Below are 24,949 nucleotides of genomic sequence, written 5' to 3'. Positions count from 1 at the left end.
ACCTTTACTTCCTCTCACCCTCTTTCCTGTATTTCTGTTTGCTTCTACATCTACTCTTTAATTGATTTCATTAGTGTCCCACAAGACCTCAAATCTAATCGAGAAAATAGGTTTAAAAAATACTTGATTAAAGCAGGAAGCGAACCACAGTTTAGTTTTGTTTCTTCTTAACCCAGGCGTTATTAAAAAATCCTTACTCATTTGAACGTTTAATGGAACCCTTGTTTTGAATCAGAATCACCTTTATCGTCCAAATATGTTTAAAAGGAATTGGACTCAATATATGAACACAACGTAGAACCGTAGTCTACACTGGGTTTCTGGTTGTGCCGAAGCCCCCTTAATGATTCAGGATCGTACAAGTTTAAATGATTTACTGACCGTTTAAGCACACAAGGACTCTGACTGGCTGATCCGATGAACTCATATCTTGGCCTTGCTATAAGCGAGGTCCTGCTTGCTAAGCATTTATGACCCACACATCAATATTATCAAAGGACTCCCCCCTATCGCTGTAAATATGTCGACTATATCTCACCTTCATCAATCACCTTGCATTATTGCGTTGTGTCCTGAATTTAATATTGATAAGTTAATCTTCAGCATTGATCCTGACTCCTTAGGTTATGCATTTAAATTATACCAAAGGAGCATAAAAGCGAAGAGTTCAAAGGTCAAGTGGGACCTAATGTTGAAACGTGATTGAACAGCGGAATTAGAGTAGAATTGATGGTCTTGTGTTGACCTTAAAATATCAATTAGTTTATTATTTATTAGGCTGTAAAGACTGCCTTTAGGCTTTATCCACTCACTGGCAATATGAATATTTTATCAACAACCAAACATAAATATATTTCGGTCACGCAGACCTGTAGGATTGATGTATGTTTGCTCACTTTAATTATTTTTTTCCTTTTTTCACAACATCTGACATACTGTGTTATTGCCTTATTACATTGTTATGTAATGCCTTTCACATCCATCAGACACAGATCAACATTAGCATTCATTTGGAGTCGTGTTTGTGTCAGGATTATTATAGTAAACTGAAACTAAATAAGAAACTAAACAGATGAAGATGTGCTCTTTGACATTTAGCTGTAATTTACTGACATCTAGATGGATCCGCAACACAAAAACACAGACAAGATATCTCCAAAGACTCCTCTTGAAGTAGCAGGTGTCATGGCAATATATAAAGAGGGGAAATGGGTGGAAGGAGAGCGACAAAGATAAGGTTCAGACCATTGAACTCCCAGTGATCTCAGTGGGATCTAATCTCTGTCCAGAGGCAGAAACGCATTAGCCATAGAGTGTGTCTGTGTGTGTGTGTGTGTGTGTGTGTGTCTGTATGGATGTGATGTGAATTAATTTTGAGAAATCCTAATCAACAAGACCAACAGTCTACAGCCATTCTAGCGACTCCCTGTGTGGTTGTAGTTAGGCACAGTGCTGCTTTGAGTTAACTGCTAATGTCAGCATGCTCTTCTAATTATAAAGCAAAGCATCTCTGTATGTGTGTACACGTGTGTCCTTCGCATATCTCGAGAACCGTCAATTCAATCCTCTTCACAGCTGGCAGGTGTATTGCCGGGGACCCAAGGACGTGCAGTGTCAAAGTCGGCCGCAATATGTTCAATGTTAATACATTTTGAATAAACAAGCGAACGGCGCACTTTGCAGCAGCAGGGATGGGGCTTCAAGGCTCTGCAAACTGAGTCGAGCATTCCATCCGCAGCGGGCCTTTACAGGCTGCGGATGCCCCGAATGTGCACTGCACTAGTAATGACAATGCTAACATGCTGATGATAAGCAGGTACAATGTTTGCCATTTTGGTGGAGCTTGCTGTCCACTGATTGTAGGGTTGGCTGTTCAAGCCCAATTCCCAAGTGTCCTTGGGAAAGACACTGAACTCCAAATTGCACCTGATGGTCAGTTCAGTGCCTCGCATGGTAGTTTGCTGCCATCAGTGTGTGAGTGTGTGTGAGCATAAATGAGACCTTAGTTTATCGTTTCAGTATGCTTACCTAACCTTGCCTCGATAGCGCTGGATGAAAAGTCCGGGGATCGACAAAGTTTTTACAATTCTGCTGAGGGGAAACGTAAATATCTGTACCAAGTTTTGTTGAGATATTTCAGTGAAAGTGAAAACTTCTGCCTGCCGGTGGCACTAGAGAAAAAGTCAAGAGTTCCCCAAAGTTAATAAGATTCATCCTCTGGGCGCCATAAGTGTCTGTACCAAGTTTATAGCAATCCATCGAACAGTTGTTGAGATATTTCAGTCTGAACCAAAGTGGTGGGTTGAATCTTGAACTTGGAAAAAACAGTTGACAAAACAATCTCAACTCAGTGTCCACTTATTAGTTTGTTCTGGAGCTTTCAGCGGTATCACAGGGTCCTCATCAGCTGATTAAAAGTTAGATTGTTTTGTCAACTTCTGTTTCCAGGGTCCAGAATGATTCATCAAGCTCAATTTTAAATCAAAATGGACGAGAGATCTGGACTATGGAGGACGGAACCTGTCAAAAATAAATGAATAAATAAGGGGTGAAACGCAAAAGGAAAATCGTAAATAAATAAATGCATAAATACATAAATAAATTCATTTAAAAAATGATAAAAAATATATATACAAATAAATAAGTATACAGGAAAATTAAAGAGAAGAGTAAATACATAAGGGAATTAATACAAAGATAAATAAATAAAGAAGAAAATTCAAACAGAAATATCAATCTATATTTATTTATAATATTATTTTTGCTACATTTAATTACATGTTTATTTATTTATTTATTTATGGGGTCATTTATTTATTTATTAATTTATTTTTTATTTATGGCAGGTTCCATCCTCCATACTGGACTGAATCACATTAGGTTTAAAGCTTATTCCAGACCACCAATGCAATACTGATCAATTATGTAATTAATAATAATAATAATAATATGTCAGCAAAAAGTTGTTCAAAATTTAACGAAAAAAAAAGAGAAAGAAAAATAATGAAAGAGCCTCCCAAGAGGCAAACATATAGGCAATGAGCAAGGTGACCTGAAGGATGCTGGGAAATGTAGTGAAGTCATAATGTAAACTGGACCATGACAATGTGTGTGCATCGTGCATGTGATTGTGTATATGTTTCTTCTTACTCATGCAAGTCTTTGATATTCTGAATTTACCACATTCAGACCATTAGTCCAGGATGAATGCAGCTGATTATCAGGCAAGTGGCTAATTTACTTCAGCCAATTACACCGTGATGGCGGTTTTCATAAGATAGCTGAGAGACTGTTACACCACTATGAACACCATCCTGACTCAACTAATTACCTGCCTGCTGATTATAGGGCTTCCGTCCAAAGAAAATAAATTTTTCTGCCAAGAGTTCTCACTTTGATTTAATGCATTTTTTTATGTGGCGCTCTCAAACAATTTAGGGGATTTGCGTTGGAATTCGTTTGATGTTACGCTTAACTTCTTGATGAATTTGCAGTCGGCATCCATCGGCTCATTAAGCTGAGATGGAAGTAGACGTTAAACTCGCGGATATTTGTGGTCTTACTTTGCAAAATAAGCCTCTTAATATTCCCCCTGGGGGTGAGAATTCAATCTACTTTAATTCAGACAGTGAATCTGTGTTAAACGTCAGTGCTGTGACAGTAGCTAACACGGAGGTCCATTTCAATTACATAAAACCTCAGTTTGACCAAGATAAAAGCAGAGAAAATACATATAATTACTGTCAGTTTTACACAAGTTGTTCACCAACTTTAGGCAGATAATCATACTGGTTGAGTTACATTTAGAGTCTAATAGACCATAAAGCAGGAGATGCTTTAGGGCGTGGCTACCTTGAGATCTACAGGTCACTATCATGGCATTATGGGTACAGGTGAAGCATTTTTTCTTTGAATGAAGCCCATAGAAGACACCTTTCTACAACACATTGTCCCTTCCAACTTGTCAAATACCGCCCCCGCCGACATCGGATACCGACGCACTTAGTACCCCTCTAGCATTAGTTTTGGACAGCGTGTCAATATACGCTTGTTACATGCATAGTGTCCTTCCAAAATAATCTTCCGTTTTCACAGGAAGTTAGGTTAAGGCAACACAACCACTTAGTTAGAGTTAAGAAATGATCGTGTTTGACGTTACCTTCACTGACTAGCGATTCACGGGACTACCAAGTGACGCACGGGACTAACGATACTAACGAGTCATGTGACGAATGACCGACGTGACAAAATAAGTAACCGTTTACTTTTAGTTTCACACGGCCTCCTGGTTGAAAGTCCTGTGTTTGTTTGACCCGTCCGAGTTGGGATTGAGACCGGGTTGGTTTCTAGTGCAGTTTAATAAATAAACATTGATCCGATGGAACTGTAGATGGCGTATGAGAGCGACGCTGCAGTTTGTAACCTGGTGGTTTTCTCCATAAAGTCGAGATCTGTGTCTTTTTTCCCTTTTCCAATCAACAGTTCAATAATTCACACTTTAATTACAAGTCAATAACATCATCAGCATCAGCAGCCCTCTTTAGGCCGATGGATTAAGGTCTACTACACTTTCTGTTAGGCAGTGAATGGATAAAGACTCACACGAAACCTATTAAGTCAGCTCATTGATCGATAGACACACAGCAGGAGAGAAAACAAACACATTTTCACATTGGCCGTTTATTTGCCTCTTTTCATACCTCTATATACCAATTATATAACTTTTAAAATACTTCTCATCATATATGAACCCAAACACCTCAACAAGTACTGGCTACAGGTCAATTACCACTGATGCTGATTGCCACATCACTTCATGTTGCTTTTGATGTGATATTCATATCGATAGATTGTTAATAATGTCACTTATCTCTTTCTGTCTCTCCAGACGATGAGCAGTCGTTTTTTCCCCCACGACGTCATCCTCACCGATGCCGTGCTCAGTCTGGATGAAGACTCGGTTCTCTCCACAAATGAGGTGAGTCGCCGGTGACTTGTCAACCAATTGGCACGACATTGACGCTTTACGAACTGGTGAACTGAAACGCTGATGCTTTATCAACAAAATGAGGTGAGGCGGCAACATTCCCAAGACACAAAGCCACCGGAACGCCATTATCAGACATCTGGTTTACTGATTTACTCACCAAACAATATAAGTAAAAATAAAAAACATTCCACCATGGCTGCCTGCCTGAAAACTGCCTGAACAACTGAACATATACGTTTATGATTAGAAACATCATCTTTTAAACTGAGAGCTTCTCTGTTCTTGCACAACAAATATGCAGTTTACATCCTAATGGTGGCAGAATTACCACTGGAAGTTTATCATTTTGGAAACAATGGGTCACTGCGACCGTTTTTTGTTTTTTTTGATGGCTGAGATGCCAACTGTCACTGGCAGATTTTATTGGATGTAGCTAGCTTTGTAATTAATCTATAGCCCTTTTCCTTTTCCATGTGCTGGCATGGCTTGACTCTGCGCGTAAACCCAGAACGGCAGGGATTTGCATCTCAATTACAACAGAGATACCCGCTTGAAGGTGTGTGTGTGTAACCATGACTGTGACTAGTGATCAAAGGAGCGGCTGTAAAACACATTTCATTTCCTATAAATTCTTCACAATAAAAGCCCCCCGTTATTTTGGCTGCTTGTTCTCTTCCTCCCTGCACTATTAGTAGACTTGTTTTTATTGAAGAATAGCCGCTAGCAAAGCTCTGCTATTTTGGTGATAAACATTTCCTATAAATTCTTCACAATAAAAGTCCCCCGTTGTTTTGTTATTATGAAGCAAAATCAGGAAATGTTGGGTTTTCACCAGCAGTAACTCAACACTACTCTATGCAGCTGGAAGCGAAACTGTAAAATAAAGCAGATAAAAGAACAAACAGAGAAACTAAACTCCAAATCACAGAGATTCAGTTAGAAGCTACAAAGGTACTGAGGGCTGAACACACAACGTGTTTTGTCGCTGGTCTCCTGCATAGATACGAGTTGAGTGTCGCAACACACGCTTGTTTGAGGGGGAGAATGGGGTTGTCACGGGTTGGTTGTGGGTTGGTGAGACCTCACCACAACGCAGTTCGGGTGCCGGTATGGTTTGACTCAGCACGGCCAAAAGTGCCAGTGGAAAAGCCCCATAGGTTAGCTCCATGTTGGTTGAAAACACTGTTCCCCGCTGACATGTTTTAAAATGAGTCTTGATAGCTAAATACGTGATATTATGCTAAAAGATAGACTCTAAAGCTGTTTGCCCTTGGCAAAATGTCAACCCACGTATATTTCAGTCTAAAATAACCTTATTTGGCTGATTAGCTTATATACTTACATACATATTTCACTGTTATTATTACAAGAGAAAAGGTATTTAGGACTAACGGATGTATTTGGCAGACATAACACAAACTCTGACAATGTTTCTGGAGTTTAAACTTTCCCAAAGAGCATCTGAGTAACATCTGATCAAATATGTTGAACTAACTTTGCAGAGTGTAGAAATTTGGCACAAACAGTAATTTAACATTTGTTGTACTTTTGCACACATTTCTAGAGGGTGTTCTTAACTTTGGAAAACAACTGACTGCGTGCCAAGGGACCTCAACACTTTTGAATAACTCCACCCACTGAAAGCCTCTGGCAATGTTTTTATAACCAGCTCCAGTCTGCATGGTTTTATGTCAGCCTGTGGCAAAAGGTGGCGATGTCTTAACACGGTATCGATCCTCTCTGAAATGAGGCAGACGGTCCACGCACAGTCATGAATACCGTTCATTGCAAATGAATTGCCAAACATTGCAATGACCACTGAACTAGAGGAGGAAAATGTGCTTTGCTTTTAAAGGATGATTCCAAATGCAGCAGGTGTAATTGCAGTCGGATGAGAAGGAAGTTTAGCAAAGCAGCAAAGTTAAACAGATTTAAAATACAAAAGAAAGAGTTCTGATTACAGACGTAAATCCAGACCCAGTCTTAATTAAAGTAGGTGTGATGTGTGGTGTTAGGATAGATACAAGATGGTGTCCTTTTAATTTAACATAACACTGAGGAAAGGAAAGGAGAGAGAAGTAGATAAGGGTAAATAAGAAAGGGAAGAGAGGAGTAATAAAGAAAAATGAAAGAAACGACATAAGAAAGCACCAGAAAAAGGAAAAGAGATGAGAGAAGGAAAAGCAAACAAGAGGAGAGAAGTGAGCAGGAGAAAAGATCAGAGGAAGAAAAAAGGAAAAGTGTAGGGGGAAAGGACAGAAAGCAACGGAAAATCAAGGATAGAGGAAATAAGGAAAGGAGAGTAAAAAAGCACATTGAAGAAAGTATAATGCAAAAAAAAATGCTTTCACAGAGTCAGGAGTTTTACGAGAGCCATTACCTCCGTGTCTGTATCATTACAATGTCAAAACACAGAGCACCTCTTTGATTAAAGTCTCACTTGTTACTGAAGAGAGAGGACGGGAAACACCCCGGTGGTTTGTTACTCTGACACTTGTTTTAGAACAAATTAGAAACCAGTGAATTGTCTAAAGCGTTGTCAAGAGAGGAAATCATGTTTCTATTTCCCGTTTTTTAATCAAGACTTTGACGTGTTAGCAGACTTAATGATGTACTTTTAGGCTCTGAGAACACTGAAACTTGTGAAAACGTCAAGTCCCATATTTGTCCATGAGATCTGATTATTGAAACCGGTGTATAATTTAGGTTTTACTGTGTGGGATTAGTTTTTAGCAGACTTCTTCACAATAAAAGCTACCCCGTTATCCACCAGTTGAATGCTTTTAATGTAAATTGGCAGCAGGTCTTAATACAGCTCTGATACAGCTGAGGGAGAGTGAACTGTGAGATTGATATTAATACAATATATGAAATAAACTATAAGATAAAAATATAGATAAAATTAAAAACAGTAATGCTGGATTACATAAATGCATCGTTACCTGTGAATCCCTCGTGTGTAGATGCTGTTGGTAGGAATTCAGCACGGGAATGGCGGACTCCGCCACTAACAATGATGCCACTGTATAAAGAAAGGTAATTACTGAATATAAATACATTTAATGGCTATTTCTGAAAAAAATGCAGACCATAAATAGTATCAGAAACTGGGTTTTATTTTATAAAATCTCCGGGATTGCAGCTTTAATGTTTAATCTCCACATCTAAAACATGTTGGAGAAAACACAAGCAGCCCATGCTGACCAATCACACTTCTTGCGGTCTCCACGTGGTCTCCGTAGCGCCAACATGTTGTTTTATTTTTGAGGAGACACACTTCAACGCACAAATACAACTCCAGCTTTACTTATACTGAAAAACATGATGCAACAACGCAGCTACAATGTGTAGATAATGATGAGTCTTTAATGTCTTTCCAAAAGTACTACTATACTTCAGTCAATGCAGCTAAGTTAGGTTAGTTTATCTGCCAAAGTTCTCTGTAAAATATACAGCATCTTTAACCTTTCTATGTATATTCTGGAAGTAATAATCTATCTTTATAAATATATATATATATATATATACAGTATAATGAGGTTTAGGCAACAAAACCACTTGGTTAGTCTTACGAAAAGGACTCGGTTTGGGTTAAAATAACTACGCTTGCTACGCAACTGCCGTTAGTAAAGTCCAGAAGTTCTCTAACTGAACTACGGTAAATTAACTCAACATGGGACATGAACAGCAACCTCCTGGGTCCTGTATTTGTTTACATGTACATATAAATATAGTTAATGCATTGCAGGTAATAAGTCTTTATTTACTCTCTTACCTTACTATTAGTGATTAATGATTGAACCACTTTTTTATCTTTGTTCACTGTCTTTTCCTACAGTTTCCACATTTAAAATGAGTCATTACCTTCCCAACTTAAGACACACACACACGAAACACAAAACTTAAAAAGTTGAATATGTTTTAAACCTAAAAAGCAGTAAACTGATCAGGAACAGCTCATCTGTGATGCTAAATGAGTGCTTCTGCTTTGAGAGTCATTAGAAGTAGCAGCCTCGTTTCTCTCCAGCTTTTCAGCGGCGACTAAAAGATGCGATCCATAATGGATTGTGAAGCCCAATGAGCCCAAGAGATCCAATATATCTTTAAACTCTGAGATGTTTTATTGATGGGAGCGAGTCAATGTTCACCTTTTCTACGCTGGCGGGATCACAATTCCACTTTATGGCACTACAAATTGTGGCACAGCAGTATGAGCGAGTTTGCACAGCTAAACTTTTATGGGCTTGTTTTATGAAACGAGAGGAAGAAGAAGATGTCAGAGAGAGAAAGAGAGAGAATTGGAGGGGAATCTTTGCGGTGCTCACTAACCCGTTCCTCTAATTGCCCTTTTAACATGGTGAGGGGATTTATTGAAAGCAGATGAAATATGTCAAGTGAGTGAAAATGTGCAAGAGAGAACATTACACTTTTAATAGGACTTCTCGTATTATAATACCTCAGTGGAAGAATGGCTGTGCCAATTTCATAATTACATTGTTTCAGCTCATTAAATGTATGATTATTCCATGAAGAGAGATTAGAGAGGGGAATACGACTGAGAAAACCTGACAAAGCTTTTGTCTCTCATTGGGCGGCCAAGCATGCTGCTGCGTTATGCCCTTTGGAAGACATTTTCAATATGGTGCCTGTGGAAATAGTTCTTCAACGGCAATGGCTGGATTTTTATCCTCTTGTCATTTAAATGCCTGACGAGGATGTTGCAGGGTTTGAACCAGGGATATTATAGTAAACTGAAACTGAAACTAAAATGAATATAACCAGTGAAACATATTTTTAGTAAACTGAAACTAGCCCTTTAAGAAAAACTAAAATGAAATGATATGGACTGGGTAAATAACAAATAAAATAAAAATCCAAAAGTCAACATTGATGTCCGAAACTTAAATAATGTAAAAAACATACTTATTTGAAGCCAAACCATGATCTTTTACTAAACTTAACCAAGTAGTTTTGTTGCGTTTTCATTTTGTTTTGTCTCAATTTACAACATTAACCACGTGTTTAAAACTACGACTGTAATCCGGGAGAAAATACATTTCCCTTCAAACGTAATTGAGAATGTGGTTTAGTTTTTTTGAACATAATTTTGTAGGAGACAGGGTTGACTGTTGGTTCGGTTGAGAAAAAGAAAACTTTGATGACTGCTTGCAGTCAATATGTGTGAATTAACCCTATTAACCCTCACATTCAAGCAGATGTGACATAATCCTAATCCTAACCCCCTATGCATGGCACACACAAAAATGTGCATATTATTAGTAATTAGTATGTCTGGAGGTATGGGGCGTAGTACCAGACCAGAGCTCCAAACAGTTTCAGGGAAGTCTCAGTGAATGGAAGTGAAAAAATATTTAGTTACAGATCACATAGAACAGCCTATTGTCTGTGATTTGAATAAAGAGATAGTTCAGAGATGCAGTAGTTTTGGGGAAAATTACAGTTTTTCCCATTTTCCCAGAGTCAGAAACTACCAAAAGCATTAGGACAGACCTTTTTATGTATTTGATGTAGTCTGAAGTTGTGTCAAACAGCAATATTAGGCTATCTTGGCTCAATTTATTGAGTATTTATGGGATCAAATAGCATAATCATGATTCCGTAGGTATCCAGGAATTGAGTGAAACTAAGCAAGTAAGCAAAGTCTTTTTCCGAGCTTTGTCTGACGGGAGGCCCACAGTCTCAGACTCTGAAAACCCCTGTACACTAGACCAAGGTCTGGCTTTTCAAACTGTCACAGAAGGAGTGATAAGCAATCAATGAAAGAACGTGTAGAGAAAGTTGACAGCAGATCATTTTGGGTGGTTGAAAGTTTAACAGTAGTCCAGACCCGACGTGACCAAACACACCACAGAGAGGAACATGGTGAAAACAGCTCTAATTCAAAAGATGCTCCAAACTGCAGACCTGCAGCGGGCGCTTGTGGCCGCAGTGACGGCATTACGCCACAGCTGGTTGTCCTGGATCCCACTGAGCCTGTTGGTAAAGCTTCATCAAAGCCTCAGCAGCACTCTAAACCTGCTGGAGACCAGCTCAGTTTAAGACACATTTTCCTCTCTTTTATCACCCTGAAATCACACGGAGGTTGACAGTGAAAGCGCCACATGGAGCAAAAAAATATAAAAAAACAGAGAACTATTGAAAACACATTGGAGAAAGACCACATAGTGAGGGAGGATACGGGTCTACAATGTGATGCGGCTTCTTTTCATCTGGTAACATTGGACACGTTAAACCCAAATGCCGGGAGAGATTTGTCACAGATCTATTGCTGGATTGACCCTCTGCTCCTCGGATCAATTTTAGCCTTGTAGAACCTATTAGTATGTATTACACACACACACACACACACACACACACACACACACACACACACACACACACACACACACAGACTCAATTTTCAGTCTTCCCTTGAATTCCTCAGCCATATCAAGCCTCTGTTTTATACCGTAATTAAGACTGACAGATTATGAGTGCAAAGAATCTGGGTTCTGTCACTCTCACACACACACACACACACACACACACACACACACACACACACACACACACACACACACACACACCATTTCACATTATAAAGAACCTTTTAATCTCTGAAGGCTAAATTATATTTGCATGATATCATTAATCCTTTCAGCACAGCTGTGGAGACATCTGACACATCTCTCACACACACACACAAACACACACACACACCTACAGACACACACATCATCAGGGGCTGCACTGAGAATGGCAGCTCCAACCTTTCTCTCGGCTTAGCGCCGGCGCTTTACAGTAATTGCTCACGCGATTCATGACAGAAGCCGCGAGGTTTCGCTAAAGAACATCCACTTTCGGCGCTCCCCTCCCCGACTCCATCTCCCTACCTCTACTATTCTGGTAATTAATTTTCTCCCCCGGCTCCTGAGGTGGTGTGTGTGTGTGTGTGTGTGTGCGTGTGTGTGTGTGTGTGTGTGTGTGTGTGTGTGTGTTACAAAGTATTTCATTATGTGCTGATCCCCTTATTCTCTGGTGAGTCTGCCTGCACGTCTCAGTGGTGTTTTTGAATTCAAAAGAGGCTCTTTCTCAGGTAGCTCAAGCTTCTTCAAGGACACCAGGTGCTCCAGACATGAAATGTCTTCTTTATTGGGGAAATAGGGAGCCTGAGAGAGCAGGACCGACCGCTGGATGGATGAAGCAATGAGCACCCTCTCGGCACATTAGTGTATAAGAGAATCATACGCAAGCATTTAGAGGCCTTTCAAGTGGCATGGTTTTCTATAAAGTCAATGAAAATACATGAGTGGAAGCAAACAGACATGGATCTGCTCGAGGTGGCGCAAAGAGAGGAATTTAATTCATTCAATTCAACACTTTTTAATGTACACAAGAGAATAAAAGGAGAGATGAAAAGAAGTGGAGTTCCTGCTATGTTTTGCTCCAACTTGGTATCACTGTTTCAACTGTTTCAAGTGAATCTGTTAGTGTCACGTTTTCCCTCACCGAGGCGTGAATATTACACACGTGTATGAAGGTACAGTACCAGCAGGGGGCAACAAAAACACTCACTTAGGTTTAGGCAATAAAACCACATAGTTGGGTTTAGGAAAAACATGGTTGGGCTTAAAATAAGTACGTAAACTAAGTACAATATGTAAGGAAACAACGTAACATCACTATGGAAAACACGTCACAAACGTAACTTACAAAACAAAACACCGGGAAGAAAGTCCTGTGTTTGTTGGACCCATCCAACAATAATCAGTCTCTTTCACTTGTTATTCTACATAGCTCTGAGCGTAGCATGTTCACGTGGATGCGTTTACATTGCGGCCAGTACAGACTACATGGCGTACAAGAACGGCGTTCTTATCGCACGCTTTTGCCTTGCGCATTCTCGTGTCATTCAGACAACTTTTCGTGCGACCGGTCTGGGTTTGAATGTGGTGCATTTGTGGTTTGTCAGGAATAAACACAGACAGTGTCAGATTTGTGGCAATAAACGGAGGCAGAAATCTGGTTAACATTCAGTCTGAACACACATTTACCTTTTTTTGTTGCTCCAAACAAGCTGAACCCGAACCAACATTTTAACCCGATCTGAACCAGAACCACTGCAGCATTTTTTTAAAACAATTTTATAGTAGTGTATTCAATTTGTACACCATGACCATGATGTGTTGGAGATTTTATTATCAAATATGATGAAATGTACTGTACATTAAGACCAGTTTGTAACCTCAGTTAGAACCAAACTAACCTAAAACATCCTCAGAGACTGTAAGGGAACACTTCCTGCAGCTCCTTCACACTAAAAGCCTTAATCTGCCCTTTTTCAGTGGGAGGATTTTATACTGAACAAAATTCTGACTTTAAACTGTTTCAAGTGAATCTGTTGTCTGATGTACAGTAGATGCTTAAATGACATGTGATTTGAGTATCTACTATACATCACAATAGATTCACTTGAAACAGTTTAAAGTCAGAATTTTGCTTCACAACCTGACAAATAGCATCTCAAACGTCATTTCAGCATCGTGAAATGCTGTTTTGAAATGCTATTTGTCAGGTTGTGAAGAGGCTGTTTGTTTTGACGACGGCCTTGCAGACTAAATGCCAGTTGATAGCTACTCGGAATAAGTTGTTTTTATCCGTTTATCTCAACAAGCTGTTTAAATTCTGAAGGATTTTCTGTGTATTTTGAATAAGCTGTATCACCTCTTAACATTACTTTTTCCTCTCTCGTCACCTTTCCTCTTTCCCTCCTATCTTCTTCTCCTCCTTTTCTCCATCTTTTTTTTGCCTCGTCTTTATTTTCTCCTCTTTATTTTCCTCTGGCCTCCTCTTCTTTTCTCTCCTACGGCCTCTTTCTTTACTTTCTGCTCCCACAGGTGGATTTTGCCTTTATTGTATGGCAGAGCTTTCCGGAGCGTATCGTTGGTTATCCAGCAAGGAGTCACTACTGGGATATCTCCAGATCCCGCTGGGGCTACACCTCCAAATGGACCAATGAATACTCCATGGTCCTCACGGGGGCAGCTTTCTACCACAGGTACCAAACAAACACATCCTCTGATCTCCTGCTGATCAGTCAAGCTTTTCATTTGCTGCACTGATCGTAGAAAATTGCTTTTATTACATTTACACATCATTCAAATGATTAACAATAAACGTGAGGTTATTACAATGTAAGGCATTCATTCAAGACTTTACTTGAACTTAACCAAAACACTTTTTCAAGGCCGAAATGAACTGTGTATTATGGCAGTGCAGGGCCTGAAATTAGCATCCGCCAAATGCGGGTAAATTGTTGTCAGTGGTGGATGAAATCATCAGGCCATCCGCCACTTTGGCAGGTAGAGAAAACGGGATGGGAACAGAGAATCGGTTCACTTTGAGAACCGGTTCCTAGTTGTATTAGATTAATCAACAACTATTTTGACAATCAATTCATTGGATGGGGTAATTTTTAAGAAATAAAAAGTCTAAATTCTCTGATTGCAGCTTCCTAAATGTGAATATTTTCTGGTTTCTCTACTCCTCTATGACAGTAAACTGAATATCTTTGAGTTGTGGACTAAAACAAGACATTTGAGGATGTCGTCTTGGTCTTTGAGAAACACTGATCGACGTTATTCACTGTTTTCTGACATTTTATAGACCAAACAACTAATCAATAAATCAAGCAAATAATTAACAGATTAATCAACAATGAAAATAATAGTTGCAGTCCTACTATTTTATATTACTTTGTCTATAGTTTACTCTACACTGATTAAACCATTGGTTATTGGTGAGCATTTAAATGCATAACACAGCATAATGATATAAGAGTGCTTCTGATCTGAATTAATAATGTGTCCAGTCAAGCTACTCTTCCAGCACTGTCATCAATTCGCCCTGAGGTGCAGGTTGATCTATTCCAAATTCACATAAATACATATTCCTTCTCCACATGATACAAACCACATTAAAAATCACCTCTAACCAGTCATGTTTTATTATTATTTTTAGGGGAGTAATAGAAAAGATAAATAGGATAATACAATCGTTCTGCATCTCTCCGTTATCTCATCAAATGATTGTCAGAAACACAAAGCTGGGACTGAAATAATAAAGAAAAAGGTAAACTAAAGTATTAAGCCGAGCGGTAAATTGAACGGAGAAGAGCGTCGCATCTCCGAGCGCATTTGAAGCATCTTGTCACGCAGATAAACAGCTCTAACATTGTTCTATTGTGTGACTCTTTAGTCCTTTTGTTATTTCAAAATATCAAATGCCAACGCAATTCAGACAAAATGAGTCAGAGAGTTGAAAATGAAAGGTGGGAAATGTATGTGTGAGTGTGTGTGAGAGCGAGAGACAGCAGACCTTGGCAGGGAGGTAACAGAGCTGACAGTGATCTAGTGCTCCCGTGCTGCTGAGAGTGCAACACAGCAGCCATACAGAACAGTAATAGTAGAACACAATAGAATAGAAGTGCAGCTTTTAATAAAAGAAATAAATACACGGTTAACCTCATCTGTCTTCTTTCCTTTATGTGTGTGTGTCAGATACTACCACTACCTGTTCACCCACTACGTCCCCGCCGGCCTGCTGACCATGGTGGACCGCATGGCTAACTGTGAAGACATCCTGATGAACATCCTGGTTTCGGCCGTCACCAAGCAGCCGCCAATCAAAGTCACACAGAAGAAGCAGTACAAAGAGACCATGATGAGTCAGGTAGAGCTTCATCGTTAGCTGCACACACAGATTGGCACGTCCTCGTAGATCAGACTGGCGACTTCTGCCACGATGCATTTAGATTTTTTATGCCTTCGCGCCGGTGATAGTCGTGGCCGGAGGTATTATGTTCTCGGGTTGACCATCCGTCCGACCTATTCTTGTGAACACAATATCTCAGAAACGCCTTGATCGTATTTCTTCAAATTTGGCACAAATGTCCACTTGAACTCGAGGATGAATTGTTTAGATTTTAGTGGTCAAAGGTCAAGGTCACTGTGACCTCTCCCAGTTGTTGTGAAAGTGAGATCAGGAACCCCTCGAGCGAATTTCTTCAAATTTGGCACAAATATCCACTTGGACCACTGAACAACTCCGGGTCTGAAAAGTGAAGCCAATGCTTTAGTGCCTTAAACTTGCATCCTTTCTAACAGCCAGCAGGGGGCGACTCCTCTGGTTGCAAAAATAAGTCAGATTGTATAGAAGTCTATGAGAAAATGATCCTACTTCTCACTTGATTTATTACCTCAGTAAACATTGTAAACATGAGTTTATAGTCTCAATCACTAGTTTCAAGTCTTCTTCAATACAGCATGATGTTCGTTTAGTAAATTATGGTCCCATTTAGAGTCAAATAGACCATAAAGCAGGGTATGCTTTAGGGCGTGGCTACGTTGTGATTGACAGGTCGCTACCACGGCGTTATCCGGTCTGGGAGTTGTCTGTGTTTTCGTCTTACAACTTAAAACCCTTTCACAGCGTGGAAAGACGTGGATGTAAACTTCAACTTGACTGGTTTGCTGAGGCATACAGAGTGGAGAGTCCTTCAATCAAAACAATACTCTATAGAGCTGCTAGGGGTCAAAATGTCCACTGGGTACTTTTAAAAGTGCTTGACGGTGGTTTTAATACGTTTCAGAGAGAATAGTTTAATTCCCTGACAACCTTTTTATGAATAGAAAAGAAGATGAAAAGCGATTCACCTTGTTGTGTTGAATGAATAGTGGAGAAGCTTCAGGCTACATACGGCCCTGACCTTCTCTTTGGGAGATCCATATATGTGCATGTTGTGTGTGCGTGTGTGTGTGTGTGTGTGTGTGTGTGTGTGTGTGTGTGTGTGTGCTTGGTGTGGCCAGCCCTATGTCAGCTTCTGATTGATGGTCTGACCACAGGCAGGACGATGACTCGGCAGTATGGACTCAGTGATTAATGTCTTAATTGTGAAGGCAGCACGGCAAACCTAGATTTACTTCCTGCGTCCTTCCCTCGCTCTCGCTCTCTTTTTTTCTTCCTTTTTAAGTGTCTCTCTGTTCCTCTCTCACCCCTCATTTGTGACTTTGCTTGAAGCAAAGTGGAGAAATATCTTTTTAGGAAACTTAGACCACCAGATTTGATGAAGTTTCAGACTATTAGATCTGTTGTGGCTGATTTGTTCATTTTGTATTCCGAGTGTAGAGATGTTTCATGTTTCGTGCCAAACAATTTCTTTGACTCGATTTTTTTGTAGTTTCATTATTGTACCTGACCCCCGGCACCCCCGGCTGCCACCCTCCTGCAACACACAGGATGAATCTGCTCCAGCTCCACGCCCCCATGCCACAGCTTATCAAAGGGGTCTTCTGCCCTCCACTGCCCCCTCTCCAACTCATCTCCCAGCAGCCACTTGGGGGCCCACCCCTCTCTTCCTATTGTCCATCTCAGATAACCAGCTGAGGACACAGACTTAGACTACTGACGGGGGAAACAACGGACAACTGCATAGTTCCAATAACTGTAGTGAATAATCTAATATCTCAGTGACCTACTGGAACTTGAACTCACTGGCTTTAACATTTTTATGGAGTCTTAAAGGGATAGTTTGGGTGTTTTGAAGTGGGGTTGTATGAGGTACTTATCCATAGTCAGTGTATTACCGACAGTAGATGACGGTCGACACCCCTCCAGATTGGAGAGACAGACACAGGAGTTACAGCACTGGAGCAAAGCAATGTACTGCTGTGGACGGGGCTGGCAGCAAAACAGATTTTAGACACCCACAAGAAAGGCTCACCTCAAAAGATCAATATCAGTTTAAGTGTTCGCTATATATTTAGAATATTTTCACCGCTTTACCTTGCTGTCAGACAGCCTTTTCCGACGGGGAACTGAACCCGTTGTATCCATCTATGTTCTCACCAAAGCCACCAGACTCCATTGAAAAAAACTGTAATTTAACCTCACTGAATGCGGGGGGTTGCTGGTCTACCGCTTCCTCCATTGGTTAGTTTGTTTGTGTTATTGTGTGACTTTGGTGAATCCGAACTAACCAAAGTCACACAATAACACAAACAAACTAACCGATCCAGGCAGTGGTAGACCTGCGAGGTCAAATTACAGTTTTTTTCAATAGAGTCTGGTTGCTTTGGTGAGAGCACAGATAACGGCCTCAGTTCCTTGTCGGAAAGATAGACTATACAAAAATATTGTAAATATAGCGTACACTTCAACTGATTATTATTTTCTAAAATGCATTTTGCTGCTGCCCCCATCCACAGCAGTCTTGGTTCCATGCTGGTACTCCTGTCTGCTCCTCCAAACTGGGGGTGTGCCGACATCATCTACTGTAGATAATACACTGACTATGGATAAGTACCTCACATAACCACACTTCAAAACACCCAAACTATCCCTGTAACATCAGTCCCGTCCAGATTGGGGGACCGGATCACGAGGACGCAGATGGATCCTGGATAAAGGACTACACTCATTGGCAGATGCATCAGATATACCAGGACTCTCTGTCAGGAGGATAATAACCAGCAACCAACAGCAAGTGCCTCTAGAGCAACTATATCATTTTTGACTCTGTAAAACTCCCCGGTAATGTGCACCATGGCTGTACTGGCAGAGTGAGTTACACAACCTGCTAGTTGCAGCCAAAAAGTGGCAAAGCAGGCTGTCCTTCCTAACAATATGTGAACGACACCCTTTTATGTTTTCTACCTGTTTGACTTTCTGTGCTGCTGTTTGCTGAAGTGTCAACAACGACTCGGGGGATTCCCACAGAGTGAAACAGCTGGCCAGGTCGACCAGCTCTGTCAGCATGATGAACCTGGATACTCCGGAGGAGCAGGTGGTGAAAACAAATAGCGGGAGATACAGTACGTGTTACTATGAGCTACACCTCCTGCCACGTCATGACAAGCTGTCCGCGATAAGGAGCGGCTTCACCAGCATGGAGGCGCTCCTGTACGACCCTGAATCATCAACATTCCCCGTCTCTGCTGGTGATGCTGGCGAATAAGACGGCACGCCGCTAATCCTTATGTGCTCATGTGCAATATGGCATCATATTATTCTTTGGGATATGCAAAATAGCTGTTTTCAAATATTTCTATCTAGGGAGACAAATTTGTTATTTGTCATTCAATCATTTAGACGTCTAACCTTGTTGCCAAGGAGACACACACCTCTAAACAACGACCACAGAGAGGAAATGAAAGCCGGGCTCAGATGCATCACAGCACCGCTGGACGCCACCCCCCTTCTCTTGGCTTGTGATGTATAAACGTGTAAAGTCCAAAGTGAAACCCCACCAACATCCTCTCATTTAGGCAAAATCATCAACAAAAACAACCGACGGCCTGAAGTAACCAAGTAAGAGAGGACGGGAAGTCTCATAGCAAATGCACAGAAGAGTCAGATAACCAGCGGTTCTACCTCTACTCAGTAACACCTACACATGTAGCTCTACTTATTCTTTTTGAGCTCATTGTGAGTGGTGAAATGGCTCACCCACACACACTCACATATTGATGGCCAGGGACCTGCCATGAGAGACTGGAGGAGCCACGGATCAAACCACCAACCCTTCGATTAATGGACAAAGTAAAAGTTTTCCACATGGAGTTCAACTTTTGTGAACTTGCAAATTTGGGCTGTCAACCAATAGCAAGCCATGTTGACCTTGTCTGAAATACAGGAAGCTACGAGGAAGGAGGAAGTACAATCCAGCAAACAAAATGCCAGGGGGAGATTTAACCATGGATGTATAAAGAGAACTGGATACAGCCTTGGAGGCGGGCTCCCGTTCATTCCTATAAACGTTGTTCAGTGGCACAAGCTCGACTTCTGAGTATAACATTAGCAGGTGCAGTAGCGTTTCCTTTAACTCCGCCTCCCAGCCCTCGGTCCAGCCTCAGCCTGGGTCTCATTCACATGAACGAAGGAAGGAAAATAACTCTGGATTTTAGTGCATCTTACAAATTTTATGGCCTAATGATTTAAATAAGGGCTATTTGTGTTCGTACTGGGAAGTTGATTTTATTTAAAAGAAAAATGATCCGCTGATTTACAGACCAATGTAAGTCCTTTTGGGCCCAATGGCATCACATGACGGACACGGAAGTTGTAATTCCACCGTTTGGCGACTATGTAAAATTTGCTTCGAAGCTCGGCGCTCTTCCTGGAGGCTCAGATTTAACAGTTCACCAGCTAAGGCTGCATTCACAACAGATCCGGCGGTGCTGCGAAAACGCAAACCCTCCTATTTATTTTGAATCGGGGAAGTGCGGTTGGGCTGTGGGGTGCTGAAAAAAAAATGTAGCGGCCTGCGTCGGAAAAGCAGAAACAGGATCAACTTTTGAAGAAACGCAACCCGACGTTACGCTGCGGTTGCCAATCACGTAACCGGCGATCCAGAGCTGTACAACTCAGCAACAAGGGAACAAAAGACATTAATCGACGCAGTCAGTGGGCCATTAAAGTGACTCTCCCACACCATCGCACAACCCTGCGGCAAATCGCTGCAACGCCTGATCTGGTGTGAATGCAGCCTAATCCTGTAAGTAATCACGACACCACCTTCTCAAACTAAATATTTCACAAAGAGGTGCAGAGTATTTTTGCTGAGCCACTTTCTGGTGTGACCGGGCCTTTATCAGGTGTTTATGTGTTCCTTATTTTAATTTTTCACTTGTACACTGTAAATAAAGGTTTGCCTTTTTACTGTAAGATTTCTTTCAGCTGGGTTTTACATATATACACATTTTGACATGGTCATTTAAATAATATTAGAATGTTTAATTTATGTTATTGCAGTTATTTGTTACACAGTATTATTAGTACATTATCAGCCGCTACGGAGCTGTGTTGGTTGATTCCTTAGTTCTTATACATGTATCCTCCCCTCTCTCTGTTTGTCTAAACCAAGGGCTCCAAGTCATCTCGGTGGGCCGACCCCGACCACTTCGCCCAGCGACAGACCTGCATGAACGCCTTCAGTCACTGGCTGGGTTTCATGCCGCTGGTGCACTCCCAGATGAGGCTGGACCCGGTGTTGTTCAGGGACCAGGTTTCCATCCTGAGGAAGAAATACAGGGACATTGAGAGGCTGTGAGTGCACAAGGATACACACCAAATCATTGTGTGTGTGTTCGAGAGGCCGTGACAAGAATACACACGCTGAATGTGAACATTTGTGAGGCTGTAAAGGAAAACTCACACATGGACATAAAAATGATAAAACACTAAGGTATGCATAAGGCATTTAACTGCGTAAAAAAAAAAACAGATTCTAAATGCAGGGTGGATAACAGCGAGTGACTGTGCATACCCGCCATCTGTGACAATACACCTAAATATGAATGCATGGATACACGTGCAACAAAGACTTGGACACATTCAAAACAGTCCTGACCACAGACATACAGTATGTGTTGCATGGTTTGAACAAGACAAGTGTAAAAGGACCTGAAAAACATAATGTGTTTGAATAAAAAAAAAGAAAATCTAAGATCTATGATTGTTGTGGAAGGTGGACTGTTGGCAGTAGAGGAGTATACAGTATAAAGGTTAAGAGATTCATGGGTTATAGATTGTATTCATAGAGTCAAAGGACGGACTCTCTGGGGTTATGTATGTACAGTAAAGACACGTTGTTGACAAAAGGGACGAACTGTAGCTTCTGGGTCGGCGCCACGTGACAGCTGCTACCCCAAAACACCCAGAGGCAATACGCCTCTTGTATACTATTGTAGATTTTCAGCAGCAGTTCCTGTCTGTATGCAGCAAATAAAAAATAAAATAAAGAGATGTTATGTTATGAGACAAGAGAGGCCAGGTCTCAACAGCATTTCTTGCTTCCTTCCTTACTTTGTTTGGTATCTTTTATTTATGTTAACAAAGTGTCTTGTTCTTCGGATCCTTTCTTTGCCGTGGGTTATTCTACCAGGGTTGTTGTTGTTGTCGGTGACTCGTCTGCCCTCACTATGCGTGTAGCTGCACACTATGCAGCTAGCTAAACATATTTCCAATAAAGGTTGAAGATAGGAGCTCGCCTTTGAAATGGAAGAAATTGGGAAACTGTGAAAACAGTAGGACAACAAATGATACCATAAACACGAGTTAGACCAAAGGTGTTGGCGTTAGTAGAGTAAAAAGGGAACTGGATTTTTCTTGATAGAAAGGAACAAAGTATCTCCAGGATCAACATTATCTCCCCATAAAAAGTACAACACTATGAATATATACAGAATCCACAAGCGTAAAAGTAAAAAACAAACAAAACATAGTCAAATACATTAACAATCAAAGGTGCTAAATACGGGTTTTGGGAGCATTTCTATTGTCTCTCAACGGCTCTCAACATTGCCGGCGGCTCACTGTCGCCAGTGCTAAACAGTGCAAACAATGGCTTAAGTGCTGACAGAGCTAACGGTGTTAACCTGAGGGGGAACCGCCATCAGTCGGGACAGGGGACTTTGTTTTGCCTCCAAGGTTGAAATTGATACGCAGCCTCTTTCATTACCGAAAGACAAAGCTCTGTTACTTCATCGCTCCAAAAGTGAAACGCTTTCACTGCTGCAGTTGTTTGTGCTTCTGTTACATCACTTGACTGAAGCCGCGTCTGAGCAGGTAGTCGGCGGCACTCAGAAACCGGGAGAAGGTGTATAAATGCAACAGTATCCAGGTTTCTTTTGGAGTATTCAAGCTAGCATATTTGGGTTTCTTATAAACGGGATAAGGGCTTATCTGATTCTGAAATCGGGATATGATGTTTACATGCTCAAACAAAAAAATGGGAACTTTCAACCAGGAGACTGGTGTTCATATCCCAAAGTGTTGTTGAGTTATTTTTAAGTTGTCTGTACTTATGTTATGATGTATACATATGTATTTTACACAGTTTATGTAGTTTTTTAAGCCAGACCATGATGGTTTTCCTAAACCTAACTGCAGCCTTTACTGTAGTTTTGTTGTTTTGTAAACATAACCACGACCATTTCACGTTGACGACATTATGTTAAATGACAATGTTTCACAATGTTAAGCCCATGGCGTATAAATGACACGCGAAAAGCTTAAAATGCGGAAATGTCAAGCTATTTATACGCCTTCCCATGAGGTCAGGTTGATTAAAGTACAACTTGGTTACAACTTAGTATTATAAAGTAGGTTTAGATCAGTGTGTATTCTGCAATTTAACCTGCTGCTCATCGATGTTTTCTGCCAACATTCAACCAGTAGGAGTTTCTTAGTGCCGAGACAAGGTCACAATCCCTCACTGGCTTCCCATCCAGAACACTCCCACTGGAACATACAGCCAAGCTGAAGCTGTGCTGCAAGAAATTGAACGTCTCTGCAATATTAGGTGAGTTTTTTTTTTCCCCTTTTCTTTTGTTACACAAGACGTTTGTTTGAACTTTCTTTCTCAACCTTTTCAGTTTCAATCATGGTAAGAACACGGTGTTATTTGCGTCATATGTACTGTCGGATGTATTTTTATTGTCCAGAGGTGTTGAACAAGTCTCGACGTGTGCTTTACATCAGTGTGAAAACAACCTTAGAAACAGCCATTACTGTACATAGGCATTATCTTAGACTAGATTATCCTATTTTTCGAGCAAGTGGAACAATTGCTAACCATCTCTTGAATAGTTTTATTTTCAACATCTTGTAACGATGGTCAGACTACATCAAAGTTTACCCTGATAAATAAAAGTTAAGACAGTAATGAGTAGATTTCATAAACCTGCCCTAGATGGTATATACACGCACACACATGCCTTTCATGTACGGTATGGATGGTTGTTCCCATGACCATATAGGAGCCAATCAACCATCTTCCCCTCATCCCTTCTGTCACTTTTCATTTGTCTTTCCCTTCATCTATCTTTCATTGATTTTTCTCTCCCTCTCACCTTTCTTCTCCTCCCTCCTCTCAGACACAATAATTATAATCACCTGATCTTATTTTCTAGTTCTCCCTGTACGCCGTTCCTTCGTCTAATCCCCTTTCTTTTCTTCTCAGGTTGTTCCCTCTCTCACAACCAATAACCGCAATCTCTTCATCATCTGAAGGTTATCACAGCTTTTGCCTCTTTTGATGTGACATGTGTCTCCAAACTAAGTTCTCAACAGAGCTATGAAGAGCTGCCTTTCTTTCATGTAACATCTTTACATAACGAAAATAATGACTACAGACAAAACTACAGACAGTGTCAGCTGATTCGATCAAATATTCAGCCGGAGGTACGCAGGCATACGTTGTTTCCCAAACGGTTGCATGATGTTTAATTAATAAACAATGCTTTATTTTTCATAATTTCAGGTTATAGTTTGTTAGATAGACCTAACCCTAACATAACTATAGTGGTTTTGTTTCGTTAACCTAAAGTGACGCCAAGGGACGTGACAAAGCGGCAGTATGTGACGAGTTGGGATGAGAACATGTTGATAGATTTATATATAATGAAAATAAACATTAGCTGCAGCCGTAATCTCAAATACCAATCAATACATTTCATCATCTTCGGTTTGTCTATCACTTTCTGAGACGCTGTAATGTAATTCTAAATGCTTGTTTATGTTAGTGTAACTCTAATCCTGGTCTTGGAAGTTCTTTTATTTATCTATCCTTGAACACAACCTTCGGCCAGGATAGTTGACTGTCTACAACATATTTGTAAAAATGTAAATCTAGAGATGGTTTAAATTTCTGTCTGCAAATCCCCCTCACTAACTTCATGTTCAAACAACTCTTACTGACAGTGCGCTCGTTGAATATCTGCTCATATCGAGTTTTAACAGTGGCCTGTCAAAATAAAGCGACTCCATTTGTACGAACGCTGGATTTCATTCAGATGTGTGCGTGTACGAGACCAGAATGGACCGTTGTCCATTACGAGTGAACTCTTTTTCCGAACACCTTCATTCCCTTTTTTTTCTCATTGTGTATTCTCTCTTTTT

At 40.6% G+C, this 24,949-nt stretch overlaps 1 protein-coding gene across 1 annotated transcript in view; it reads left to right on the top strand.

Moving 5' to 3' along the window:
• Window positions 1–21,833, top strand: part of LOC141756492 (exostosin-1) — a 290,084-nt gene extending 268,251 nt beyond the window's left edge. The window contains exons 10-13 of the mRNA XM_074616244.1: window positions 4,889–4,978; window positions 13,888–14,048; window positions 15,550–15,721; window positions 20,913–21,833. Of these exons, the coding sequence (XP_074472345.1) occupies window positions 4,889–4,978; window positions 13,888–14,048; window positions 15,550–15,721; window positions 20,913–21,098 (609 nt within the window). The 3' untranslated portion in view covers window positions 21,099–21,833. The remainder of the gene's footprint in view (window positions 1–4,888; window positions 4,979–13,887; window positions 14,049–15,549; window positions 15,722–20,912) is intronic.
• Window positions 21,834–24,949: the final 3,116 nt, after the last annotated feature.

The sequence above is a fragment of the Sebastes fasciatus genome, chromosome 18 (genome assembly GCF_043250625.1).
Source record: "Sebastes fasciatus isolate fSebFas1 chromosome 18, fSebFas1.pri, whole genome shotgun sequence".
Lineage (NCBI taxonomy): Eukaryota > Metazoa > Chordata > Actinopteri > Perciformes > Sebastidae > Sebastes > Sebastes fasciatus.
Note: the sequence above shows the minus strand (reverse complement) of the source record. Positions and strands in the feature narration are given on the sequence as shown.